The sequence below is a fragment of the Ochotona princeps genome, chromosome 17, assembly GCF_030435755.1.
Source record: "Ochotona princeps isolate mOchPri1 chromosome 17, mOchPri1.hap1, whole genome shotgun sequence".
Lineage (NCBI taxonomy): Eukaryota > Metazoa > Chordata > Mammalia > Lagomorpha > Ochotonidae > Ochotona > Ochotona princeps.
The window spans coordinates 53,404,611-53,431,079 of NC_080848.1; the positions used below are offsets into that span (position 1 = coordinate 53,404,611).

The window sequence follows — 26,469 nt, forward strand, 5'->3', positions numbered from 1 at the left end:
TGGAGAGAATGCCCCAGTCCTGCCGCACCTCATGAACTGGCTGAAAGCTTTGTAGTTGGTGAGTGTGTGGTAGTCCTCCTCGGAGAACACGTGTTCCACGTCCTCCAGGCCCCAGGTCAGCAGCAGGGTCGCTGAGGACTTCTGTTCTACCTGCTGGGAGTGACAGGTGACAGTGAGTTGCGTGGTCCTCTGGCCCCACCCGGTGGCCTAGGGGTGCCTTTCTATCCCCCCACCCCCTACTCACCAACTTTCCTTGGCTTTCTCCACTCCCCTGGCCAACTCCATTTCTCAGGAGCCACACCTCTTCCCCTCCTCTGGGGGATTCCCTCTGCACTGAGGGGTCCTTCAGGCCCATTTGTTACCCTTACTCCCTAACTCTACTCACCTTCTGCCCGGTCTCGCCTTCCCCCTTTTTCCGCCGCTTGGTCTTCTTCTCCTTTTTTTCTCGGTGCTTCCGCCTTCGCTTCCGACCTGGTCCGGTTCCATATTCGCTGCCCCCACTCTCTGACTTCTCCCGGTACTCATCTCGCTCTGAGCCGAATTCCTCCTCGCTATCCTAGGCTCAAGAAAGCAGGACACCTTTAACCACTTCCAGTGTACTTCCAGAGCTGCTCTGAGTGCACAGGAAGAAGACACTGAGGTCTAGCGACCTCCACCAGCTGCCCGGGAAGGCAGGGAACTGCTGGGCTCTGGATTTGGTTTGCTGGAGTGCAGGTGCATCCCAGTAACAGCTTGAGGGGAGGGTGGGCAGGGTGTGCAAGCCTGTGCCTCCAGGACGACCCCCCCAATCCCAAACCCAACCCTCAAGAACCAGGACCAAAGAAAACATCTGTCTCTGGGACCCAGGCCTCTGCATCTTGCCAAAGAGCTTGGGTCTGCCACTTACGAGCTTTTTGCGTTTTCGAGGTTTTCCCGGCTTATTTTCCTTCTGCTTCTTGGGTCCGCGCTTTCTCTTCTTCACACCCAAAGCTGAAGGCAGCAATCGAATGTCATCCTTGTCTAGGGGAGCCAAGAGCAGCAGGGCCCCTAAGCCTCCGCGTGGCCTCTAGGGTCCCCCACCCCCTTGGGTTCCACTCTCTAGGAACTCAGGCCTCCAAGCCTGCAAAGCTAGCTTCCCCTCGCTGGAAGCAAACAGTGTTTTGAGAGCTCTTGCATGTTCTGAACAGGAGGTCAGGGGTCAGAAGGGAAAGGCAGCCAAGCCACTCCCTTCTCGCCCCTCCTACTAACAAGGGACCAGGCTTCAGGCCACAGGCTCTGATGGTGGCAGGTCCTTTGAGTTGCCGCCAGGGCTCCTCCTGCCTTTCCCCTCACTTCGCCAGCTGGCGTCCTGCCCAGGAGCTGGGGAAGCCATGCCCAGCTGCTGGCCTGGCCTGACCCCAGCACTTGGAGAGGGGAGACACAAGCTGGCAGCTCCCGGAGCCAGATGCTGAGAAGAGAGAGCCAAAGGTGGACACCTGGGTTCTCACGCTAACACCCTGGGGCCCGGACTGTCTTTTTTTAGCCAAAAGGGAGGCTTCTATTTACATCGCTCTGGGTAATCACCAGCAGTCATCACGTCACACTAATGTCACCCTAACGTGCAGTCCCAGAGGAAAGCAAATCCTTAGCCAGTCATTTTCACTACTTGCCCACAGGGGCCTTCAGCATTGGCCTCCTCCATCACAGCCTGTTGCAGCGGGAGCAAGTCTTCCCAATTTCCCAGGGCTCCTCTTCTGCCCAACCTAGCCAAGGACCTGCTTTCATAGCTGTGCCCCTAGACCTAACCCCTCTGAGCTCTCGGGAGTCCTAGCCTTGGTCCCCTGGTTTTAGTCCATCGCTGTACCTCATCTTTGACATCCTAAGCTGTTGACTATACGCGGTGTAGGAGTCCCACATGCACACATGCACAGGCATGCCCAGCACATGCTCTCTAAAATGCATGCATGTGCACACATACACACTCCCGCTTCAGGTACACAAATGCAGAGGATGACCTGGCTCTCTCTCCAGAAGGCCTGGGGCAGGCTCCTCTCAGATGTACCCCCATCTCACCCCCATTCTCCATGCCCCCTGCCAGTCCATGGGAGCTTGCCTGCAGGCTGGTTGTTCCCTGCAGACCAAGTCTGGATGCTACACAGACAGGGAACCTGCTTACCTCCTGCCACCTCTAAGCACCAGACTAACCAGCCAGACCTGTCTTGTTTGGCCAGAGACAGCTGACTTGGAGAGGAAAGCCTGGGACTAACCCATCTCCTGGCTCCTATAATTCTTCCTACTAGCACAGCCAAGGGGGAAGTGTCACAACGAATACAACACAAGAGGCCACCGTTTCCATTGCCTCAGAAGCCTGCCAGCTCCTTCCTTCAGCGCTACCTTTCTTCCTAACTCCGGAATTCTGCGTCCTCCGGCGCAGCAAGAGAAACTGGGGCGGGTGCTGGGGTGTTTATTGGCAGCGATCGGGCGGTTGTAGTAGGAAGTCAGAGAGACGCCATGTCCCAGGCAGCCGCTCCTCCTACCTCCAGGGACCGACCGGGGTTAACAGGAACACACACAACGAAGGCTGCTGGGGCAGTGGCAAGGGCAGGCCAAACTGGCTGAGGATCAGGGAAGTGGCCTCGGTCACCCCCAGGCGCGGGGGCGGGGAAGGGGAGGCCGGGCTGGACTCCTGCGCAGCAGCCCGTGCTAACGCCACCCGCCAACCCCAGCGGGAGGTTCCCGAACTTGGGCCTACGTCGGCGGCGGCGAGAGGCCAAGGAGGACGGCGAGGAGAGCGAAGGAGAAGAAAAGCCAATCTTAAGTCCCAACCTCTGTCTCAGCAGTCACTCGATGCTGGCCCGGCGCCCAGACGCTCCCACATCCCGGCTCGGAGCTAGGGAAGGGCGGGGAGAGAGGAGGGCGGGCGCCGAGCGGGGCCGGGGCGGAGCCTGGCGGCTGGGCGAGCGGGAGGAGTCTGGGCCCCGGAGCCTCGCCTCCAGCCCGCCCCTCTCTCCTAATCTCACCATCAATCTCTCACACATATATTTATTTTTTCTCAAATTCCCCTCCCTCCCCCCACAACGCACCACCATAATAGGCCTGCTGCACATGCGTATTGCAGGCAGGGGGTGGGTTTGTATTTTCAGACCTTTTGCAAAGAAACTACCAGAATTTTCCGCACCACCCACAATCATTCCCCACCCCCACCCCCAAAGGAATCACATCTATATATTATGTTATATTATTTCTCTAGACTTGCCAGAAGGGGGAGGGAGAAGAAATGAGTTTTGGGCTTCCTGCTCCCTTCCCCCAGCCACACGAGTGCTATTATTTTAAACGTTTAACAATGTAAGGAGGCTGGAGAGAGGGGGAGGGATAAAATTGGTCTTGGGTAAGAATGTGAAACAAAATGGTGAGGAATCAGAGCAGTGGGGATGAAAAACAATAGAAACCTCGGATCTGTACAAATTCAGGTTCTAGAAAAAGATGGGGGGGGGGAAGCAGCCAGGACGAATTTCCTTAGAGAAGGGTTATCCCCCCCCCAACACTTAGGTAGGCAAGCTAAAAATATTTCCCCAAAGTTTTACCTCGGACAGTCATCTGAAAGGGGGGCGGGTATCTGGGTCACTCGTTTGACTTGGAGGGTGGAAATAGAGAAAAATAGTCCTGGGCGAGAAGGGAGGGGTTTCATTTTAAATATGAAAATTTTCAAGCGCCTGCCGCTGCTGGGTTCTTCAGACAGCAAAGCGAGAAGAGGGGAGGGAGGGCTGACACAAAGACCCATCTCAATCTTAGGTTCTTTCAGGCTTCTCTCTCTCTCTCCCTGTCTCTCCCCCACCCCACCCCCACCCCCCGCTGCCTCGTTCTGAGATCAAGGATCAAAATCACGCAAATATCTAATTCTGAGTGTGGGACACAGATAGGTGAGAGCTGTCACCCCCTTTCAGAACCTGCCACCCCCTAGTCCTCTTTTTAGCACCCCTGCTGCAGGCAACCCTAGGGGCAACCCTCTCCCCACTTTTCTTTATTTCTTTTTTCCTGCGGGGAAAGCAGCAGGCTCTCTGGAGTAACTTTTGCAAAACTTTCCCCTTCTTCAGACCAGCCTTGCAGAATGGGAGCCTTAACTGAGTTTCCAGCAGAAATACTTTTTCCCCCTTCGACCTGGCCCCACCAGGATAGCAGCCCACATTCCCTCAAAAGTTGTCTCCATTATACAGGAACCTTTGCTACGTACGCCACACCAATCAATATGACAGCGTTACAAACATCACGAGGTCATGTCTAGAAGTTTAGTGCATCTGTTTGGCTCCCAGAGGCCCGGGGCCTGCCTGGCAGTCCCATCTCATTCTTCAAGTCCTCGGGCCAAGGCCACCAAGAAGCTCACCTACCCTAAAGCTTAGAAGTCACTGCGGGAGGGGTGGGGTCACTGCGGGGTGCTTGCTGCAATACACAGCACTCCGTCCCCTTCAGCCGTGCTGTGCCAGGTGACTTGGCACCCTGGGGGGTGTGCCAGTGCTGGTCAAGCTGCAGCACAGCTGGGTGGGCAATTTACAACCTCCCAGATGCGGTCAGGGTGTGGGGTGGTTGGAGTGAGAATGAGTGACAGTGAGTGGCAGCCACGTGAGAGTCACAGCTGGGTAGTTCAGCCACACCAGACAGACAGGGTCATGGGGGGGACTCCCCCCACCCCCTGCCCCCGCACCTTACACAAAAGGGCCCAAAGCACGGCTAAGACACCCCCCCCCCCATCTTAGAGGATACTGCTCTTCCCTAATCTGGGAGTTGGAGGGACCGAGTCAAGTAGTCAGACTCCAGGAAGTGGTGTGGACACCACCTGCCCCTTGAGTCTCAGCCGCCCGCAAACACTCACGCCGACCCCTCCCCGCGTGCCACCGCACACCCCGGAGTTGGCGAGCACCTAAGTCCCTGCAGGTGGAGTGTGTGTGGGGTGGTGAGGTTCCTAAGGACATGATCTGCCCCCCCAAACTCTGCCCAAATCCTGGCCAGAGAGGCCCGAAGCAGCGGTCTGCTCCACTCAAGCAAACCCCACTCTCCCTCAGTCCAGCCCCACCGGGGCCGGGACCCCAGGGGGAGCTCCCGCGACCGCCCCTCCCCCACGCGCCCCTCCCCCACGCCGCCGTCCGGCCGCCAGGGTCTCCGCGGTCCCTCGCTCGGCCAGGGAGGGGGGCCTTGGTTCACCTCGGCCGTTTCCTGCCTACCCCCTCCCCGCCGAGAGTAAAAAAAAAAAAAAAATCTCCTCCTCCTCCCCCGAAAGCCGCGACCAAGTGGTGGCCCGGTCCGCGCGCGCAGCTCGCGCCCAGCGCTCTCCAGCCCGGGCAGCGGCGGCGGCGGGGGAGGGGTGCGGCGGGGGAGGGGAGGAGGCCTGGCTCGGCGGCCGTCGCCGCCGCCCGCCCGGGACCTCTCGGACCGCCCGGGACCGCCCGGGACCGCCCGGCCCGAGACGGCACCCCGCGCCCCGGATTCGCCTCGGCTCGGCCGCGCGGTGGGTGCCTCGCCCCCCGCCGGCTCTTCGCGCGCCCGCGGCTCCCATTCGGGCTGGGGCGGGGGAGTCGGGGCGGCCGCTTACCTGGCGGCGGGGGCGGCGGCGGCGGCGGGGGCAGCGGCGGTGGCGGTGGTGGCGGCGGCGGCGGCGGCGGGAAGAGGTGGCAGCCGGGGGGGCTGTGGCGGTCGCGGCCCCGGTCGTGGCCCGGCCCGCGCCCGAGTACTCCCTCGTCGTCGTCCTCCTCATCGTCTTCGTCGGCCGCCTCCACCTCCTCCTCCTCCTCGTCGCCCTCTTCTTCCTCCTCTTCTTCCTCCTCCGACACCACCATCTCCTCCTCCTCCTCCTCCTCGTCCCTCAGAGGGGAAGCCATCCTGTGGCTCTGGCCCCCCCACCACCCCCCCACCCACCGCCCGCCCGCCTCCCCCACCGCTACCACCACCACCTCCTCCTCCTCCTCCTCCTCCTCCTCCTCCTCCTCGGCGGCAGCGTCCTCCTCCTCACCGCCTCCCCCAGCCCCCCAAACCCCTGGGCCACCCCCCCTCCAAAACCCCCACCCTCGGGGCGGCCGTCTGAGGAGGGGGGCCAAACCAGCCCTTAAAATTTTCTTGGAAAAAAAAATTGAGAGACTTTTTTCCTTCTTTCTTTTCTCCCAAGAGCACAAGAAAGAGGAATTTTTAAAAAAATGTATGTATATATATATATAAAAGTTTTCGACTTCTTCCCCCCCCCCCCGTAGCTTTAAATATATTTAAATTCTGAGGGGGGCGCTCAGAAATATTTTACAGAGCTGAGGCACTAAGATGGCCGCCTTGAAATTATTTTTAAAACAACCCCCCCTCCAGGACCGCCACCCCCTCCATAAAGAAAGAAAAGGGGGGGAAGTCCCCTTTTAAACAAAATGGCTGTCTTAATATTTCATTTTCACCCCCCCTTTCTCCTCTCTGTTGTACCCCCATCTCCAAGCCTCTACCCAGAAACCCACAAATTTCTCCCTTTTTTCATAACTGATTAGTGAACAGATTAATAGAGATCTTTTCCTTGTGTACTGAAGTGTGTATGTGAGTGTGTGTGTGGTGGGGGGGCATGAAGGATTTCTGCATAAAACAAAAATGGCTGCTGTGACTGACTCCCCCCCTCATAAAAAATATTGGGGGGGGCATTAATCAGTACTCATGCTCAGTCTGACATCAGCATAAATTGTTAAAGGTTAACTAGTTAGATACTAGTACAACTAGATTTATTTTTTTTTTCTTTTCTTTACTGGTCTCTTCCTCCCCACCTCCCTTCTCTAAAGAAAAGCTTTTTTTTTTTTTTTTGAATACTTCAGAAGGGAGTGGTTTGATGTGAAGGGTTTTTTTTTTTCTTTCCCCTTCAGGCATTGAAAAGGAAAAAGATGAAATATATGTTTACATATAACTCTGTTTCTTCATACCTCATTGAAATCAAACGCATTTAATTGTAGACGTATCTTTTAAATTAGAAGCGGTACTGGATTTTTTCCCCCCTTGTTTCTTTAAAAAAAAAAGTGACAAAAAAACCCTAGTGACTTTTGGGGGAGAGATATGAATAGATATGATGATTGAGTTTTTTTCAAAGGAGTCCATGTTTGATTCTCCCTTTCGCTCAGCTTTTCCGTGATTTATAATTGCTATAAATTTGATCTTCTCTGTTCCCCCCCATTCCTTCCTGTGTCCTTCCCTCCCTCTCCCATTGCTCAGTTGTAAAATTCATCTGACTTGAGCGATTAATTTGTGGGGTGACTAGGCTGGATTTTTAAGCATAAAGAGGAAAGAAGTCCTGCCTGAAGACGGTGACATGATTTTCTGTTTCTTCCCTTTCAGTTTATTCCTCTTCCTGCATGATCTCCAACGTTGATGAAGTAGAAGAAACTGAGCTCTCATGACAGAGAAAAGTAACTGGGACTGAGGAAAAAAAAAAAAAAGAAAAAAGAGAGGTAGGGATCTTGCTCCATTATCGCGGATCTAACTTTTGACCGTGATTTCCAAGTACCCCGGTGTTTACCTTCTGGTGGTCCCAAGATCCACCGGACGGCTGGCGAAGAATCCCGGAGTGGTAGGGAGGTGATTGGAAAGAGCTGTGGACATAAAGTAGACTTTGCCTGCCAGGGCAGCCCTACGAAGGAGGGCCAGTTGCTCAGTCCTCCCCTCTGGCCTACCCATCTCCTCTTCCCTGACTGATGGCCCTCCATTCTTTGGGCCCCACTTTCTGTGGCTTCCTATCCTAGAGCAAGCTGGGGCCACGGTTGGTGTGTGGGTTGTTCCTCTCTGTGTTGAGTGGAGCTGCTGCAGTGTCCCACAGCACCTTCGGGGGAGGGATGGGCGGCATGCCAAGGGGGTCTGACGCAGAATCGTGGCTAGGAGGTCCAAAAGTTCTTTGATGGTGTCCCACCTCTCTTCTAGTGTATTTACTGGTTGACTCTCCATGTTTCTTAGTTGGGTTGTTTTTTTTTTAAAACCTGGCCTTTTTAAATTTTTTTTCCTCCTGCCTCTACTCCCCTGTCATTCCTGTCCTGAGTCTAACTCCTCTTCCTCTCCAGTTCAAGTTTGTTCTTTTTCTAGTCTTCACTTGTCCCATTTGCGTTCCCCCTCCGTCTGTGTGTGTGTAATGTTTCCCCCCCAAAACTCTCTTTCAGCCCTTGGACTCTCGGCCTTTATCACCTCTTACATGCCGTTCCTTCTCGGTCTGATGTTGACGCCTGTCTTCTGAGCTCTGACTGCCTGTGGCTCTTCCTCACGGATGCCTGACTCCCCCTGTTCCTGGTCCTGTGTGTGTGTCTGTGGCTCATACTGTAGCTGGGAAGAGTGTCTCCCTGGAGGTATGGGCCACGTTGTGCGTAGCATGCGCCGCAGTCTCCCTGCCCCGATGCCCTCACCCCCGCCTGTCACGCAGAGCGGGATCTGCAGGTGTGGGCAGCCTTTCCTCAGGTCCTCTGGCGAGTGTGTTCTGCCTGTGGATTGGCCGGTTAGCCTGGGCCTCCCTCCCCTTGCCCTCCTAGTGCTCCAGGCTGACCTCTCCTGGGCTCCGCCCGCCTACCTACCTGCTTGCCCCTGTTCTGGGGTCTGTCTGCCTGCCCGTCTGCCCCTCCCCTGCCTGACTGGCAGCCTCCCTCCCTGGGTCTCTGGTTGTCTGTCTGTTTCTCTGGCTGTTTGCCCACCTCTCTCTCTCTCTAGCCATCTGTCTCCTCGCCTGCCTGGCTCTATCACTTTTGCAGCCTGCGTCTTCTTGGTTTATCTACCTTCCAGGCCCCACGCTGGCACCCCATCTTGGGTTGCCTCTGATTTGTACTTTTCTGCTTGTCCCTCTTTTAGCCATGCTCAAGTTCATCACTTGGCCTTGGCTCTTTTTGGGTCTGTCTTTTTACCTGTCTCCCTGACTTGGCTTGCCACCATCCAGCCCACTGGTGAGCACTTGTTTCTTTGCATTCTTCCCATGTGTCTGCCTCCTTGGCTTCCCCCCTGCCACATCCCATCACTGGGGAGTGATCTGTCTCCTAAGTGACCCTGTGCCCCTTGCCCTGCCTCCTCTGATGCTTACCTCTGTGGTGGGACGCCCTTTTCTTTCCGTCTTTGGGATACCTCAGGCAATCTGCCACTACAGTCTTTTGCTGTTCTCCCTGTCTCTCGCCAGCTTCCTGCTTTTTGGCTGACTATCTGCCTGGAAGATTCTTGCTGACCACATCCCTGTTTTTCTCCCCCGCCCCCCAATCTCAGTCATCTTCAATTGGTAGCAGGGCATCCCCATGGTCTACAATCTTTAAAGTGCAAAAAGAATCCTGGGAAAGGCTGGCCTTGTCCTGCGGCCATATCCTCCCCACTCTGTGTTCCTCTCCCCAGGGACAGCAGTGACAGAACTTTCCTTGGCTCCACACATAGCCGTATCTACTGGGGTTTGGCTGGGCCCCTTCCTGCTTCTCTCCCAGTCCTGCCTGGTGGAGCTCTGTCCTGATGCAGCTGGCTTTCCCTCCTCTGCCCCATGGCTTTTCCGTGTTTCCCTGTGGCACCTGTGTTCTGATTGAACAGTTGCTGGTTGCATACATTTATTACCAGGGCTGGAAGAGAGTGCTTGTGTCTCTCCTACCCCTCTTTTCCGCTCTGCGTGGTGAGTAGCCCTGGTGACGGCTCACCCTGGTTGGTCTTTTCATTACAGAACTATTTGTGGGGGAAAAAAAAAAGAAAGAAAGAAAGACCTGAGAGCCTGGCAGTGTGCAGGCACTCCACTCTGGTACAGATGGAGAGAGCAAGGTTGCAGAGGCTGTCAGCAGTTTAGCTTGGCCAGAACGGCCACCAGCCCAAGCACTCTTCCCTGCTTGGCCTGGATGAGTCCTTGCAAGGCCTGGGCATCTCTGTCCTTTTAAGGCATTACCCTTAGCCTGCCCAGGAAGTTTGGCTCCTTGCTACTACGTTTCTGCTTTTTTACCCCCCGGCTCATTACCTGCGCCACCTTAGAGCCAGTGGAACACTTGAGAGCAGACAAAGACGTGGCCTCTAACCAGGGCTCTGAGAAAAAATGGTGATAAACACAATGCCCTGTCCTTTCATTTCTGCTTTTCCACTGCCTGTATTCCTGAATTTCACTGCTTCAGCCTGCGTGTGTGTGTGTGTCTCTCTTTTCCTGTCTCACTTCTCTCTTCTTGTCTTGCCTCTTCTCTGTCTTGAGCTCCATTCTAGCCTTCTTTCTGATTGGCCACCGCCCCTGTCTTCCTGTCTGATTGGCCTATATCCCTCCATCACCCCATCTGTCTGCCTGCAGTAGTGTATGTGATAGCACTTTATAAATTATAAAACACTGCTACAGAAAACACTATTATCACTTTGTCTTCCTTCTTACCTCAGTGTTTTCTTTATCTGTTCTCCTCTCTCTCCCTCCCTCTCTCTCTCTCTCTCTCTCTCTCTCTCTCTCTCTCCTTCCTTTTCACTTATCTGCACCCTGCCGCTGATCTTGCCTGCCCCTGTGTCAGTCATGTTCCTTCTTCTCCCCGCTCGTCTGTCTGTTTCTCTGTCAGCCTGCGCCTCTCTGCTCAGTTCTCTGTCTGGCCCACAGGGGGCTGTGTATTTCTTTTGCCCATCTAGTCTGTCTTCCCTCAGGCTTTTTATCTGCTCCGGTGCGGTTCACTGTCTCCAGCTGCTTCTGCCTGTCAGTTTCAACGTGGGCATCACTCTGCCTTTTCCTTCCTGTACTTCAAAATAAAGAAAAAAATGAAAGCCCTTATGAATAGTTGGTAGAGGAGGATATTTTTGTTTTTGATGAGAAGGCCATTAAGGTGAGAGTAAGGAACTCAGACATGCACCTGTCAAACTACCCCTCCAAGAAAAAGACCCAGAGGAAGCATTGTAAGGGATACCTAGGCCAACCACTAGGTTATTTTTCTGAAGCAAAAGCAAGAAACTTAGCAAAAGTTATAAACCCACCCCCCTCCCCATCAAACACACTCTATCTATCTATCTGTGTATGTATGCAAATATCTCATGTTTGTTTTCATGGTGACTGCAGGTCCCAACCCTGGAGTAGGGACAAGAGGGTGACAGCTGAGACCTGTACTCGTGCCACAAGCAGGTAGAATGACTGTGAGCATGCTTTGTGACTTCTCATTTCCCACCCGGAGAGCTGTTGGGGAGACTCCTGGCTGGCTAGTGGCCGGGGTGTGATGCTAAGGGTGCATTTTATAGCATATGTATATATACTTATATTTTATGTTAAAAATATATTTTATGTTATTATATAAAACATCTATTACATATGTGCTGTTAAATGCTTGTATAATACATTCATACATATACATATGAAAATGAGATGTGTTTGTATGAGATGTATTTGTCCATTTGTAGACACGTATGTATAGGTCTGTCCATGAACGGATTTGAGAAAGAAAAAGCAAGGAAAATTACTTCATGTACTTACTATACTTGAAAACGCCCTTGAAAAGTCTTCAAGATATATTTACTTCTTTTTTAATCACCAAACATTTTAACCTATTTTAAGTAATTTTTTTAAAGATTTATGTATTTTTATTGGAAAGTCAGAAGTGCAGAAAGCAAGAGGGACAGGAAGAACTTCTGTCCTCTGGTTCACTCCCCAGGTGGCTTCAACAGCCAGAGCTGAGCCAGTCCAAAGCCAGGAGCCTCTTCTGGGCCTCCCACGCGGGTGCAGGGTCCCAAGGCTTTGGGCCGTTCTCGGCTGGTTTCCCAGAACACAAGCAGGGAGCTGGATGAGAAGTGGGGCCGCTGGGACACGAACTGGCATCTGTATGGGATCCTGGCACATGCAATATGAGGACTTTAGCTAATAGGCCACCGCACTGGGCCCCATTTTAATTTATCTTAAGAAGTGACAGTGATGAATGTAGAGTTTGAATATTACTGTTTTCCTGATGTTCTTATTAGCACAATGAGAGGTCAACAACCCAGGTGGGTCATTAACATGTCTTCGGGTTTTCTGGCTGTTGAAATCTAAAAACCTGGAGTTTATCCTTTAACCCACCACCTCTTCATTTCATGAGAGAGGAGGTGCCACTCATGTCTAGCAGTATGGATTAGGCAAATAAACTGCACAACAAAGAAGAAAAAATTATTACATTCAAATGTACAGACTTGGTGAGATTCTCTACCATAGAATTGGATGGAAAGAGCCCAGCGCCATGGCCTAGCAGCTAAAGTCCTCACCTTGAACGCCCCGGGATCCCATATGGGCGCCGGTTCTAATCCCGGCAGCTCCACTTCCCATCCAGCTCCCTGCTTGTGGCCTGGGAAAGCAGTTGAGGACGGCCCAAAGTCTTGGGATCCTGCACCTGCATGGGAGATCCAGAAGAAGTTCCTGGCTTCTGGCTCCTGGCTTTGGATCGGCGCAGCACCGGCTGTTGCGGTCACTTGGGGAGTGAATTATCGGATGGAAGATCTTCCTCTCTCTCTCCTCTTCCTCTCTGTATATCTGACTTTGCAATAAAAAATAAATAAAACTTTTAAAAAATAATTAGATGGAAAACAAACTGCTGATGAATATATATATTATCCCATTTTTAGTTAAATACATACATTATTGCATTTTTAGTTTGTGTTTTAAAAAAACGAAAACACTGTCTTTCCACAGGTTGTATGTCTCTACAATGTTTGAGGTTTACATACCAACCAAAGAGGAGTTTGGGAAAGAATCCTTAAGGGGGCATCGAAATTTCATTGTTGACTTTGAATTTTTACAGTGATAGAGTATCCATTTATTGTCTGTGTCAACAGATTGAAGTAGCCTCATTGATCACTTTAGCAAAGGGGTCCAAATTGGATGAAAAGCGGTGGGATTTCACTACAGAAACCCTTCCTGATCAATCTCTAGCTCTTTGGAAAGAAAAAGCGTGGAAGCGACACGGAGTCAGTGGGTGTGCCGTAGGCTGGATATGAGTTAGGCTGGTGGAAACAGCGAGGTTCCGCCTTAAAGACTGAGCCAGGGAGCAGGGAAGGCGCACCTTCCGTGGACGGAGCCAGCTAGGAAAGGAAAAGGTGTTGCTATCCATACAGTGTTCTTAAAAGGACACGGAAAATTAGCAGTTGCCAATGGGAACTTATTTTTTCGTTGTGCCTCTTTAGAAGCAGGTAGAGAACTGTTTACCAAGCAACAGAAGAGCCCGAGGGCTAGATGAAGGCGCCGGCATTGTGGCGTTAGAGGGTTAAGCGACCACCTGCAGTGCTGTCATCCCATGTGGGCAGCAGTTCAAGATCCATGGGTGCCAGGTGGAGACCCAGCTGCTCCACTTCCATTCTAGTACCCTGCAGATACCTCTGGAAAAGCGGTCTTTCTGTCTCTTCCCCAACTCTCTCTGTAACTCTGCCTTTCAAATAACTTTTAAAATGAACTTAGGGCCCGGCATGATAGCCTAGTGGCTAAATCCTCGCCTTGCGCACACCGGCATCGCATATGGTTACCGGTTCATGTCCTGACTGCTCTGCTTCCCATCCAGCTCCCTGCTTTTGGCCTGGGAAAACAGTAGAGGACGGCCCAAAGCCTTGGGACCCTGCATCCGTGTGGGAGACCCAGAGGAAGCTCCTGGCTCCTGGCTTTGGATTGGCTCAGTGGATGGAAGATCTTTCTCTCTGTCCCTCCTTTTCTCTGTACATTTACCTTTTCAATAAAAATAAAAAACCATCAGAAATGAACTTAAAAGTAAAAAAGGCTAGCCAGAGGGGATGGGGGCAGTTTTTGCGCTCATACATGAGCACGCACAAAAAGCTAACAGTGTGCTTGTGGTGACTATTAGGGGCTGTACGGTTAGCACTCAGAGGGGGAGATATTGAGACAGAGATTCAGGGACGAGCTCCCATACCCAAGCTTACTTGAAGGTAACCCCAAAAAGGAGGAAGAAGGACCGTGTGAGATAAGTAGGAAAGTATTTTAGGGCCATGGGCCGGGGAATGTGCCAGTATTGTGGCATATCAAGTTAAACTGTGGATCGGGTCCCATCAGAGCACTAGTTCAAGTCCCAGCTGTTCCATTTTTTAATCAGCTCCCAGCTAACGCTTCTGGGAAGGCAGCAGAAAAGGGCCCAAGTGCTTGGTGTCCTGGCACGTCTCCATGTGCCAGGCCAGGGTGGAGTTCCCCGGTGCTGGCTTCAGCCTAGCCCAGACCTCGCTGTTACAGCCGTCTGAGGAGTCAACCAGCAGATGGAAACATGTTCTCTCCTCTCTCTGAGCTTCCAAATGCATGCATGCATACACACACGCACACGTACATCTTTAACCAACAACTGAAGAAGTTTTGGGAGCAGGTGTTCCTCTGGTGTTGAGACTGTGTTCAGTACCAGAGGACCTGGTTCTGTCTCCAGCTCCTCATCCCAGCCTCCTGCCAAGCCAGCAGTGTGGGAGGAATGAACCAATGAATGAGAGGCTCTCTCCCTCTCTCTACCTCTCAAATAAATACAAAACTAAATTTGAGGACGGGGGAATAAAATATATTTTTAGAAAGTTAAATACAGGGCTGGGTACAATGGCTCAGTGGCTAAATCTTCACCTTGCATGCACCAGCATCCCATAGGGGCACCAGTTCATGTCCTGGCTGCTCCACTTCCCATCCAGCTCCCTGCTTGTGGCCTGGGAAAGTAGTAGAAGATGGCCCAAAGCCTTGGGACCCTGCACCCTCTTGGGAGATTTGGAAGAGGCTCCTGACTCCTGGCTTTGGATTGGCTCAGCTCCAGCCGTTGCGGCCACTTGGGGAGTGAACCAGCAGACACAAGATCTTCTCTGTCTTTCCTCTCTGTATAGCTACCTTTCCAATAAGAATAAATAAATTTTTAAAATAAATAAATAAATAAACCTAAAAAAAGGAAGTTAAATATAGGGTCTGACCTTGTAGCATAGCTGGTAAGATTGCCAGCTGTGAAGCAGGCATCCCCTATAGGTACCAGTTCAAGTCATGGCTGCTCTGTTCTGATCCAGCTCCCTGCCTGGGAAAACAGCAGATTATGGCCCAAGTACATTGGCACCTGCACCCATATGGGAGGCTCAGAAGAAGCTCCTGGCTTCAGCCTGGTCCAGTCCTGGCTGTGGCAAATGTGTGGGTCGTGATCCAACGGATGGATGATCTCGCTGCTTCTGTTTCTGCTCTCTCTGTAACTCTGCCATAAATAATTGTTTTTAAAAAGACTTAAATGGATAGTTACCATATGACTTAACAATTTCACTACTAGGTAGGTGCTCAAGATAACTGGGAAATTTGCTCATAAACACTAATAGAGCATTATTCCTAATAGAATTGAAGCAAAAAGTATAAACATTCCAAATGTCCAGCTATATAAACAAATACAGTGTATCTTTATAGTGGAATATTATTCAGCCATGAACAATGAAGCTCTGAGACACATGACAGTGTGGATGAACTCTGGAACCATTTTGTTAAGTGAAAGAAATTAGACACAAGAGGCCATACATAAGAAACCATTCAGATGTTATTCATGGAGATTTTAATGTAAAATTTTGTCTATTATTGATAACTGTTCGATAAGTTTAAGAGAATACAACTTATATGAACCACAAAGGAGAATATTCAAATAAACAGTCACCATGTGGCTTATTCAGTATAATATTAGTAATGTCTTTAAAACCTCATGTGCCGTATCCCTGCTCTTGGCCCTCCTGGCCTGTCCGCTGCATACTCAATTAGTGTGCATTATTTCTTCGTCTTTCCTTTGATATGAGTTCATTTCCCTCTTGTAACTTCTGCATTTTCCAAGATTTCAAACCCCCACAGAAAAGGTATGCCATGTCCTTTCCACGGGCTTGCTTTGTGTTACATCCACACGTGTTCTTCACGGCCTGAAGAAGAGTGAAGAAGGTGAACGTGAATACACACTAGCATCTCAGTCACTTAGGAGCACCCCAGAAGGAGCTGATTGAACTGTTGTACTGGTTTGTCTGCTGGATGATAAGAGCAAGAATGAGTTTTGTTTTCTGCATCTGTATACTTCTGTGCCTGGACATACATTATTGAGAGAGAAAGAGTTAGAGATAGGGGTTTGAAACTTTTGGTGGTAGTTAAGTTTGTTTGTCTCAGATACTTTTGAATTGCTGTAGAGAGTCAACCTGGAAACCCATCGCATGCCTGGGAGAGTCTAATTCTTTATTTCTGGGTTGCTTTTGAATTCCTCTGTCTTGGATGAAAAGGCCTTGCTGTTTGTGAAGGCTCCTGCGGCTCATGTGTGCTCCTCGCCGTCCAGCACTGACCTCCTCACAGTCTCCTCTTCATGGCCCAGCAGCCAGCCTCTGCCCTGCCTTCGTCCGGGGGGCCTGGGGCGCCACGGGCCATTCCCCATCCCGACTCCTCAGGCTCTGACTCCTGGACTCCCAGGCCTTTGGCTCCATCACGCCTCAGCTCCCCAGCAGAAGATTCAACCTCTGCTGGATACTGACCCAAGGCTCCCCTGCCTTGGCCATAACTTACCTTTCCCTTTCGTCCCGCTGTCCTTGGACCCAGGAAACGTGCTCCCTGACTGCTCATCTTCCCCTGCAGCTTCTCCCTGCCATCCCTCCTCTCATCTGGCTTGGATCCCACAGATGATCATCCAGCTGCTCTCCTTCTGCTGTGAGCCCTGAGCCTGAGTCACTGCTGTCTGTTTGTACCCAGCATGCAAAGTGCTGCCGAACAAGCCGTGGCTGTTCAGTGTCCCTGCTCTCAGTCCCCTTCCTGTGTGAATCACGTGTTCATGGTGATTTTTTTTTTACTTTTCTCACATTCTTCACACCTTCTCCCTTCCCTTTTAGGAGGTGACAGGTGGCAGCGTAAGAGCGAGACCCAACGGGTAGGATTGGCTTCAGGCCAGGTGGGAAAGAGACAGCGAGTGTGAGGGTCGAGTTGGATATGGAGGGATTGTGCTAATATCTCTGAGAAGTTCTTATCTGATTGAACAGCTACACCAAAAACATTTTTTAAAATAAGTTTGAGCTGGGCCCGGCGGTGTGGCCTAGCGGCTAAAGTCCTTGCCTTGAACGCCCCGGGATCCCATATGGACACCCGTTCTAGTCCCGGCAGCTCCACTTCCCATCCAGCTCCCTGCTTGTGGCCTGGGAAAGCAGTTGAGGACGGCCCAAAGTCTTGGGACCCTGCACCCTCATGGAAGACCTGGAAGAAGCTCCTGGCTCCTGGCTCCTGGCTTTGGATCAGCACAGCTCCACCTGCTGCAGTTACTTGGGGAGTGAATCATCAGACAGAAGATCTTCCTCTTTGTCTCTCCTCTGTATATCTGACTTTGTAATAAAAATAAATCTTTAAAAAAAAAATTAAGTTTGAGCTGGTGCTGTGACGTACTGGGTAAAGCTGCAGCCTGCAATGCAAGCATCCTATATGGGCGCCAGCTCAAGTCCAGGCTGCCCCACTTCCGATCCGGTACCCTGGTAGTACACCTGGGATAGCAGCCATCGATGGCCCAAAGGAGTTCAGGAAGAAGCTCCTGGCTCCTGGCTGCAAATCAGCTCAGCTTTGGCCACTGCGGCCATTTTGGGAGTGAATCAGCGGATGAAACATCTGTGTCTTTCCTTTTCTCCTTTTTTCTCTCTTCCCAACTCTGGCTCTCAAATAAATCTTTGAGAATGTGTATGTATTTATTTTCATCTTATTTGAAAGGCAGAGGCCAAGACCTTTCTGCTGGGTCACTCTCTAAAGGCCTGCAGCTGCCAGGGCTGGGCCAGGTCCCGCCAGGAGCCAGCTTGGGACTCTAGCTGGATTTGCCCCACGGATGTATTTGGCCCACTGCCTGCTGGCTCTGGGGGTACACTGTAGCAGGAGTTGGATTGGAAGCTGAGCCACTGGGACCTGAGCCAGGAACTCAGACAGGTGTCTGCGCAGTGGCTTAGGTAGTTGTGCCAAACACCTGCTCTGCCCCTATCCAAAACCGTGAAGAACCAGAATGAGGTGTAAGTTAACATCTTCCTGATTTGGGGGCTGAGAAAGGCTTTTAGCTAGTGGAGTAACAACCGTGGAGGGAAATACTGGTAGCTTTCATTCAACTTGCTTTTACTGTGGGAGAACATCGTACATTGTAAAAAGCTAATCATTTCTTTGTTCAAAAACCACATGTGCGCTAACAGAGCTAGATAACAGAAACTGCTCTAGTTCTTTTAAGTCAAAAGAGATCCTCCCCCTCCCCCCGGCATCCAGCATTGTAGGGAGGGCCTGAGGAGCGCTTCCCAAGTCAGATGAATGTTGCAGGGACAAGCGGTGGACTCAGTGACTTCCTAAGTGATGGAGATTTGAATTTTTATTCACTTGTACCTTATTCATTTTTATTCATGCAGCTTTAGCTCACAGCATTTATTCAGGCCCTAGTCCCATGTCTGCGTGGCCACTTGGAGTCCTACTACACGCAAGTTACTTGCTTGTGTGTGTCCTTAGAGGCAGCAGACCCTAGTTCAAGGATTTGGGTTCCTGCTGTCCCCGTGAGAGCCCCGGTGGGGTTCTGGGTTCCTGATGTCAGCCTGGCCTAGCCCCAGCTGGCTGAGGCCTCTGGAGAGTGAATCAGCAGCTCAAAGATCTGTCTCTCTTTCCCTCACTGTCTCACATGAAAATACATATATACTTTTTGGTAAAAGAACAGCACAGAACAGGCCCACCTGCAGGAAATCTACCTCCTGTCTGCTGCGATCAGGAGACTGCTGGGCAGGAGTTGACCCCGGGATCACACTGACAGGAGGAAGAGGGCCCAAAGCGAAGAGAAGGCAGTGAGTGAACTGGTATTTGTGTTCTTGGTGAAGCAAAGGCCTCATAGAAATCAGCCACAAAAAGACCTCTGGAAAAACACATAAGCAGTGAAGTGGATGTGTCAATGATGTGTAAAACTAGTTTCTGTTGAGGTCTGCTCTGTCCAGTCTATCCCGAGCACTTAATTGGTACTGCTCACTTATTCCTCCCAGTGTGCGCAGGAAGCTGGAGCTGTCAGCATCACTCGCCTGAGTCCATCCACAAAGGCAGCAGCACTTTTCTCCCACTGGACATTCCGTAGTGCAGGCCGGACATCCCTCATCTGAAAATCCAAATCTGAGATGCTGCCAAGTCTGCACCTTGTGTAACACTGACGGGACAGCACGAGTGGAAAATTCCACAGCTGACTCACGGGGTGGCTGCAGGCTCAGTGGGCCCTCCAGCTGGCTGTGAGGTGTATGTGACACAAGCAAAAAATTTTTAAAGATTTATTTATTTATGAAGATTTATTTATTTTTATTGGAAAATCTGATATACAGAGAGGAGGAGAGGCAGAGAGGAAGATCTTCGTCCGATGGTTCACTCCCCAAGCAGCTGCAACAGCTGTAGCTGAGCCAATCCGAAGTCAGGAGCCTGGAGTTTCTTCTGGGTCTCCCACAAGGGTGCAGAGTCCCAAGGCTTTGCGTTGTCCTCGATTGCTTTCTGAGGCCACAAACAGGGAGCTGAATGGGAGGTGGAGCTGCCAGGATTAGAACCGGCGCCCATGTGGGATCCTGACGCTTGCAGGCTAAGGATTAGCCCTATTGAGCCAGCCCTAGTTTTCCTGTTCTTATGCGCAAATCTAAGTTTTTTTTTTAAATCTTGTGCAATGTATATTTTCCCCAATTTTCTAAATATTAAAATGAGGCATTTGGGAACTTTTATATTCTGTAAAAAATTTATATTTTTCTAAGAATGGACCACTGACTTCAATGTACTTCTTCAACCAATTAAAAATACATTTCAGTTTGAATAGGAGAGGAAGAGACAGCAAGAGAGTTCATCTTTCACTGGTTTACTCTCCAAACACCTTCCAGCAGCCAGGGCTGGAGCAGGGCACAGCCAGGAGCCAGGCACTCTCCCAGGTCTCCCTGTGGGTAACAGGGACACAGGTTCTTGGGCTACCACCTGCCACCTTTCTGGGTGGATCAGTAGAAGTCTGAGTTAGAAGCAAAACAGCTGGAGCCCAAACCAGCACTCCACTCTGGAGTGGGCATTCCAGGTAGCAGTTTAACCTGCTGTGACACAGTGTCCACCCCTCACTAACTTGTTTAAAATTTTGAAAAGTAGTTTCCATTATTGAGTTTTATATGGGGGTTCCTCCTTTCCCTCCTCCCTGTTTTCCCCTCCTGCCAGTTCCCTCCTAAAGTGTCAGAGAGTATAGTCTGTTAGTAACAGTCACAAGTTTAACATGCTGCCGTTTAAGTGTTATCATGGCATTGTAGGTGTGGGCCAGGTAGGCCATCATGCTGTCACGGTGCAGTGAACTGTCACCGGGAGTCCTCCTTGAGATGTGTACAGCAGTGTCTACTTCCCCGTGTACTAGTCTCCATTATCCAGTTCATCTGTGAGAATGTATGTAAATACTTGATTAACTCTATTCCCTGCTACTGATTCTCAGGTGCCAGCTCCCTCGTTGGTAAATCAGGCCTAGTGATGCCTGCTGCACAGGGTGGTGGTGGTGAGGGTTAAGTGACCTGACTTGCATAAAGCACTGGCTAGAAAGGCCCTCGGGGCAGGTATTTGGTGTGGAATCCCGGCTGGGCTCCTGCTAGTGCAGACCCTGGAGCAGCGGGGGACAGCTCCAACAGCTGGGTCCCTGCCACCCACGTGGCCGATGTGGATTGAGTTCAGCCCCTCCTCCCATCGTAGGCGTTTGGGAAGAAGATGGGAAAGTCTCTCACCTTCTCAAAAAATAATGTTGAACAAGAAGATACTTGCTAACTGGTAGGTGTTCCTCTAAGCAGTCTGTTTACTGTTAGCCATTTCTCACCTCAGAGAAAGGCACTGAAGGTGCTGGTGAGGTGAGCTCACAGCTGAGTCAGGGATAGCACCTCCCCCTGGAGGTGCGGAGGACTGACTCCAGGGCCCGACTCCCCAGCTGGCCCCGCGGCCTGACTTGGCCTCCCTTCATATAAACTCAACTCTGACACGACATGACACCACATTTTACTTGCTTTAAATCACTCCCCTCAGTGGAGGCACCAACACTGTCCCGTTAGAAGCCGAGTATTAGTCACGGATACGCTCTACAGATTTTCTAACCAGATGTTACCTGAGTGCTGAGTAATGCCAAATCTCAGGCTGTGCCAAGGGAAGCATTTGTTGGCAAGCAGGGAGCAGCTAGCACAAGCACCTGAGCATGGCGCAGCTGGCCCGGCCTCTCCAGGGCCCCGGCCGTGCTCAGCACTCTCCTGCCCCGTCCGGTCAGTGCTGCTGTCACACTGAGGAGCGGCTCTCTGGATTACGCCTGTCGTCCTTCTGGTGCCTTCCGGTGTCACTGTTTTATAACTGACAAAGTGAAGTCCACTGTTTGCTAAGAACATCCCCACCCCCCCCCCCCCCCACTGCCTCCTGCTTGCTCCATCCTCAGCCACTCAGGTCTGTTGAAACCACCGTGTGACCTTCGCGCTATGGCTCGCTCCCTGCTTGCTCTCCCTTTGGCTTCCTTGGCACCACTGTTCCAGGGCTCTCTGCCGCTCTTACCTCCCCACCCCTCCTGCTGGACCCTCTGTGTGGATCACGTCATGCTCTCCAGGGGCCCTCCTCCATGCTGCTGGCTACAGGTACGCTAGCCAAGGGTGCTGCTCCTCTGGCCCTGGGCCAGCACTTGTGTTCAGGGCTGGTCCCCTTACACGGTGGAATTGGGTATTTGCATGCCCCCCCCCCCACCGTTTCCTCATGCGGCTAAGTAAAAATCCATTTCCTCCTCGGATTCCTCTTCCGGTAAGCCCCTATCCCATCTGTGACCTCCCAGGCCTCCCAGACACCCTGGCCAGTACCCTGGGCATCAATGCTGACTCCGCTCTCCTGCAGATCCCAGTATATTCCTGTGCACCATCAGTGCACCGTTTCAGCTCCCCCGTGGCACTCACCTGGCGCCCCGGCTGCGGGCCTCCTGTCTCCGCTTGGTCTCTCCATTCCAGTCCCTTGCCGTGGTGGTCAGGTCACCTTCTTCAGTGCTTCATTTGCTCCCGTCCTCCCCAGGAGCCCCCCCCACACCAAATCATACACTTAAAAAGGATGGATTTTTTTTTTTTTTACAGTGCGTGAATGATGTCTCAGTTCAAAACAAAACTAAACAAAAGCATTCTGGTTTACAAAGCTTCCAGTGAGCTAGCCAGGCCGCCCATCCCTGCCGTGCCCCCTCCCCCAACTTCACCCTCCGTCCTGCGCTTCCTCCTAGGCCTCCACACGGCCAAGGTTTGCGGGAACCCCTTGTCCTCTCCGCCACCTGTCACCCCCGTCTTCTCCCTCCTCTTCGCCTGGCTAGCTCCTTGTTGTCCTGATACCTCCCCAGAAAGCCGCCTGTTACCTTTGGCTGCATCGGGGACTTCGGCTGTGCGTCCCGACGTGTTTCACACCCAGCCCTTCGCTAGTGCTGCTCACAGTACATCTACTCATTCCTCAGACAGTTCCTCACTAGCGGGTCTGGGCTACGGGCCGGCTAAGACGCGTGGCCCCCCCAGAGCTTTGAGCCCGAGAAGGAAGGAGCACGGGCATGAAGCAGTGAATTATGCTCAGTGTTTTCAGAGCGCCCTGAGGACACGACTTGACATATCTGAGGAGGTGACTGAGCAGGAGCTGGCCAAATGCAGCATGGCAAGTGGAGTGTTCCAGGCAGAGGAACTTGTGGGAGGAGACACTGAGGGGTGATGTGGGAGGTGGAGAATCACACAGGTCCCTGTGGGTCACAGGGGTCTCCTACTGCAGAGAAGCCTGCAGTTTTTGGAGACTGTTACCTGGGGTGTCTGGGGGGGGGGGTTTTCCTAGCTCTCCCTGGCTGCAGGGAAAAGGGGTTCACAATCAAGTGCTCACAGATTGCTGGACTCTCCCGCTAAGCTGTAAGCTCCCTGAGGGGAGGAAATGTGTCTTTTTTTTTTTTAAAGATTTATTTTATTTTTATTGGAAAGTCAGATTACAGAGAGGATGGGAGACAGAGAGGAAGGTCTTCCATCTATTGATTCACTCTCTAAGTGACCACAATAGCCGAAGCTGCGCTGATCTGAAGCCACGAGCCTGGAGCCTCTTACAGGTCTCCCATGCAGGTGCAGGGACCCAAGGCTTTGGGCCGTCCTCGTCTGCTGGATGGGAAGCGGGGCTGCTGGGATTAGAACTGGTGCCCATACTGGATGCCGGCGTGTGCAAGGCAAGGACTTTTTTTTTTAAAGATTTATTCATTTTATTACAGCCAGATATACACAGAGGAGGAGAGACAGAGAGGAAGATCTTCCATCCGATGATTCACTCCCCATGTGAGCCGCAACGGGCCAGTGCGCGCCGATCCGAAGCCGGGAACCAGGAACCTCTTCCAGGTCTCCCACGCGGGTGCAGTGTCCCAATGCATTGGGCCGTCCTCAACTGCTTTCCCAGGCCACAAGCAGGGAGCTGGATGGGAAGTGGAGCTGCCGGGATTAGAACCGGCGCCCATATGGGATCCCGGGGCTTTCAAGGCGAGGACTTTTAGCCGCTAGGCCACGCCGCCGGGCCCAAGGCAAGGACTTTAGCTGCTAGGCTACTACTGTGCTGGGTCTAGAAATATGTTTTATTAAGGACTGTACCCAGAACCCGGCACTGTGCTGTGCCCACTCCAGCTTGCTGACAGGAATAAGTGATTTAGTGCAGATCTGCTGCTGATACACAGATCAGCCATTGTGCTCCTCTGAAAGAAGCCCCGATCACACAGCCATCACTTGGGGCTTGCCTCTCTAGAACATTCAGGATGTGAATGTGCGTGTGCACTCATGTAGATGTTTACACTCTTGTGGTGCTCTTACAGCCTCTGAGGAAGCCATCCCCAGGCAGTTGGGTCACTGTGGGCGGCCGAGCGTGTGTCCGTGCAGGCTGGCCTCAGTGCCACCAGGTGACGTAGTCTTCAGGGGCCACAGTTGTACAGCAGGTCTGTTGCTGACCCGTAACTATAGCGTTTTGGTGTAACTTTGAGGACTGTCTGAAACATCCACTCATCTTCTGCACTGTGGGTGCAGCCTGCCAGGACAGAAGCCCCTGCAAGGCAGGCACCTTTGTCTGTCTCACGCGCTGCAACTCCCCAGGACCTGCAGCAGTGCCGTTGGAGCCGAGTGCTCGGTGACTCAGTTCATCAGCGGAAGAATAGCTCGTGCAGAATGTCACTAGTTCCCACTCGGGCTCGAATCTCTCCCAGCCTCCTGAGAGACGGCTTGCGTTTTGGATGTCAGTGTAAAATATTCTCCAGCCCAGACTTACTCGCAGCTGTGGGTCATCAGGTAACACATCTCCTACCGGTGGACTGGAGTCAGAGACTGATAAAGTACCTGGAGAAACATTTGCTCGCTTTCTGTGGGCCCTGCCCTGTTATTTTAGCCCGTTTTCTCCATGCCCGCCTACAGCAGACTGGAAGCAGAGCCCTCAGATAGCTGATAACCACGAGGACAATGCCAGGCAACGGGAGAGAGGAGATGGGGATGGCTTGGCAGGGTCACCGCTCTGCACCTGAGTACACTTCGGTGGGGTCAGGCTTCTGTCATAGGAGACCAAGTATATTCTCAGCTTGCTCACTGTGGCGGAGTAGCCATAGCTAGGGATCATCTGTCCCTCTAAGCTGACCTACGTATCTCATCTTCCTTACTTCTCTCAAGAACCAGAAGAATTGGCTTTTGGAAAAAGATGGCCGACTGCAGAGAGCTGGTGTAGGGTGGAGTAGGGAAGGAGGGGAGCCGATCCAGCAGAGAAACAGGCCAGGAGGCGCGAAACTGTAGGGAGAAGAGCGAGAAGGTCACTGGAGTTCACTAAAGCAAGAAGATCTACACAGCGTGAAGGAACAGCTGCAAAAAGTAGGAAAGAAAATACAGCACGCCGCGAGAAACCTGATGGTATGTTGGAGCTTTTAATTGATCAGGATGATACTCTGCTGGCTCTGTCTTCAGACCAGAGAGGGTATACCTAAGAAGCCGTTGAACTTGACTAGACAATAAGATGCTGGACTCTATGTTTGGTATATGCTTGCAATGGGGGAATCTCAACTGAACTTGAACTGTGGTTATGCAACAAGGTGGAGGAATCCACCATGGTGGGAGGGTTTGGGGAGGGGTGGGGAGAATCCCAGTACCTATGAAACTGTGTCACATAATACAATGTAATTAATGAATTAAAAAAAAAAAAAAAAAAAAAAAAAAAAAAAAAAAGAACCAGAAGAATTTATCACCAGAAATATTACTGTCTCTTCAGTTCTGCTCAAAGACTGACAGTGGTCAAACAGCGTGGGCGCGCCCCTCTCCTGCCCGGAGTTCAGAGGCTGGGGCGACCTGAACAGGCGTGCATTTGTTTATTGCTACTCCAGGCCTGTGCTGTGTGGCTGTTGGTCAGACAATGGGCTAGATGCCCAAGTTCCCACGTGGCAGTAGGTTCCTGAATGAAGGTGGTTGAGAGGCTCCCAGGGGCAAAGAGGCCGGCCCAGTCATCTCTATGACACCTTTGGCATTTCTGCTTCCTGACCATTCCCGCTTCACTGGGCTCAGTGACTTTTTGTTTTTTTTTCCAGTGAAATGCCACACTTTATTTTCGTAATGATATTAAGGTTTTTTTTTTTTAATCTATTTTATTGTATTGTTGACAATCTTTACATAGTTAATTACAGTTAAAGGAAAAAGGAAAAAAAAGAAAAAAAAAGGTTCAGGGGGATAGGGAAGTGGGTAATGCTATTATGTCAATATTGTTTCCATCATGTATCTGAGGTAAAGGGGGATATTGAGGGAGAAGCCCCACCCAGTTTCCCTCCCACCCCAAGTCCCGGATGTGGGGCATGCTCTGAGATATTTGCTCAAGTGGTGTTAATAGTTCTTCAGTTATGAATCGCTGCCAGTTTCGCTCGATGAGGTCGTCCACTGATTGATATGGTCCATCATAAAGTCTCCGTTTGCCCCATATTTCGCTGCCAACATATAGCTGAGATGAATGATTGTCCTGTTCTGTCTTCTGTCTTTTCTTGGTTAGAGTTCTGAGTCCAGCAGTTCGATTGGGGAGATCTCCCAAGATACTTTGAGGTATTCCCAGATTAGTTTCTTGTATGTTCTAGCAAGCACAGGGCCCGACTTGTTTTTTTTAATGCTCCCCTTGTGGCTAGAATATCCAGTACATGAGCTGTGCACTTGTACTTGAATGTCTAGCACTGGGCGCCCAAGACACAGATCATCCAGCTTTGAAATTCCACCTGCTTCTTTACCAAAAAGCCAGGTGCTCTCACTGCCCATCACAGCGGCTGCAGGCAGGCCCCAGTGGTCTCCAGGCTCGGCCACGAGGCCGTGTGTGCGCATCCAGGGTCCTTCACCCCCAGCTCTGCCGGGCAGCCAGGTCAGAGGCAAGTATGGCGCTCACCAGTGTACCCTGGGACCCAGCACCAGAGGCAGGGATGGCGCTGGTCACGCTACCCGGGGAGCCAGCACAGAAGGCTAAAGCTCAGGAGTGTCTGCCGTAGAAACATGGCAGCTGTCACACAGGGAGGCAGATGGGCAAGGCAGGCTCTGGAGGTCCTGGGACCACTGCTTTTCTCACTCAGGAGTTTACTTTTGAGGGTCTTTAACATA

General features: G+C 51.7%; 1 protein-coding gene and 1 long non-coding RNA gene across 12 annotated transcripts in view; one reads left to right on the forward strand and one right to left on the reverse strand.

Moving 5' to 3' along the window:
• The window catches only part of CHD3 (chromodomain helicase DNA binding protein 3), a 24,639-nt gene extending 18,796 nt beyond the window's left edge, over window positions 1-5,843 (reverse strand). For 7 of the 11 annotated variants that reach the window (XM_058675843.1, XM_058675839.1, XM_058675840.1 and 4 more), the window contains exons 1-4: window positions 5,543-5,843; window positions 887-999; window positions 386-556; window positions 29-153 (exon numbers count right to left, since the gene is read on the reverse strand). In XM_058675843.1, the coding sequence (XP_058531826.1) occupies window positions 29-153; window positions 386-556; window positions 887-999; window positions 5,543-5,828 (695 nt within the window). In that variant the 5' untranslated portion in view covers window positions 5,829-5,843. Of the gene's footprint in view, window positions 1-28; window positions 154-385; window positions 557-886; window positions 1,000-2,352; window positions 2,463-2,495; window positions 2,725-2,784; window positions 2,810-5,542 lie in introns of those variants that run through there. The other 4 variants (XM_058675838.1, XM_058675846.1, XM_058675845.1 and 1 more) reach the window with 4 other exon arrangements.
• LOC131482364 (uncharacterized) lies at window positions 5,815-26,435 on the forward strand. The gene is made up of 4 exons (XR_009246917.1): window positions 5,815-6,142; window positions 7,300-7,412; window positions 25,073-25,304; window positions 26,010-26,435. It is a non-coding gene; the product is annotated as an uncharacterized LOC131482364 (long non-coding RNA).
• The last annotated feature ends 34 nt before the right edge of the window (window positions 26,436-26,469 follow it).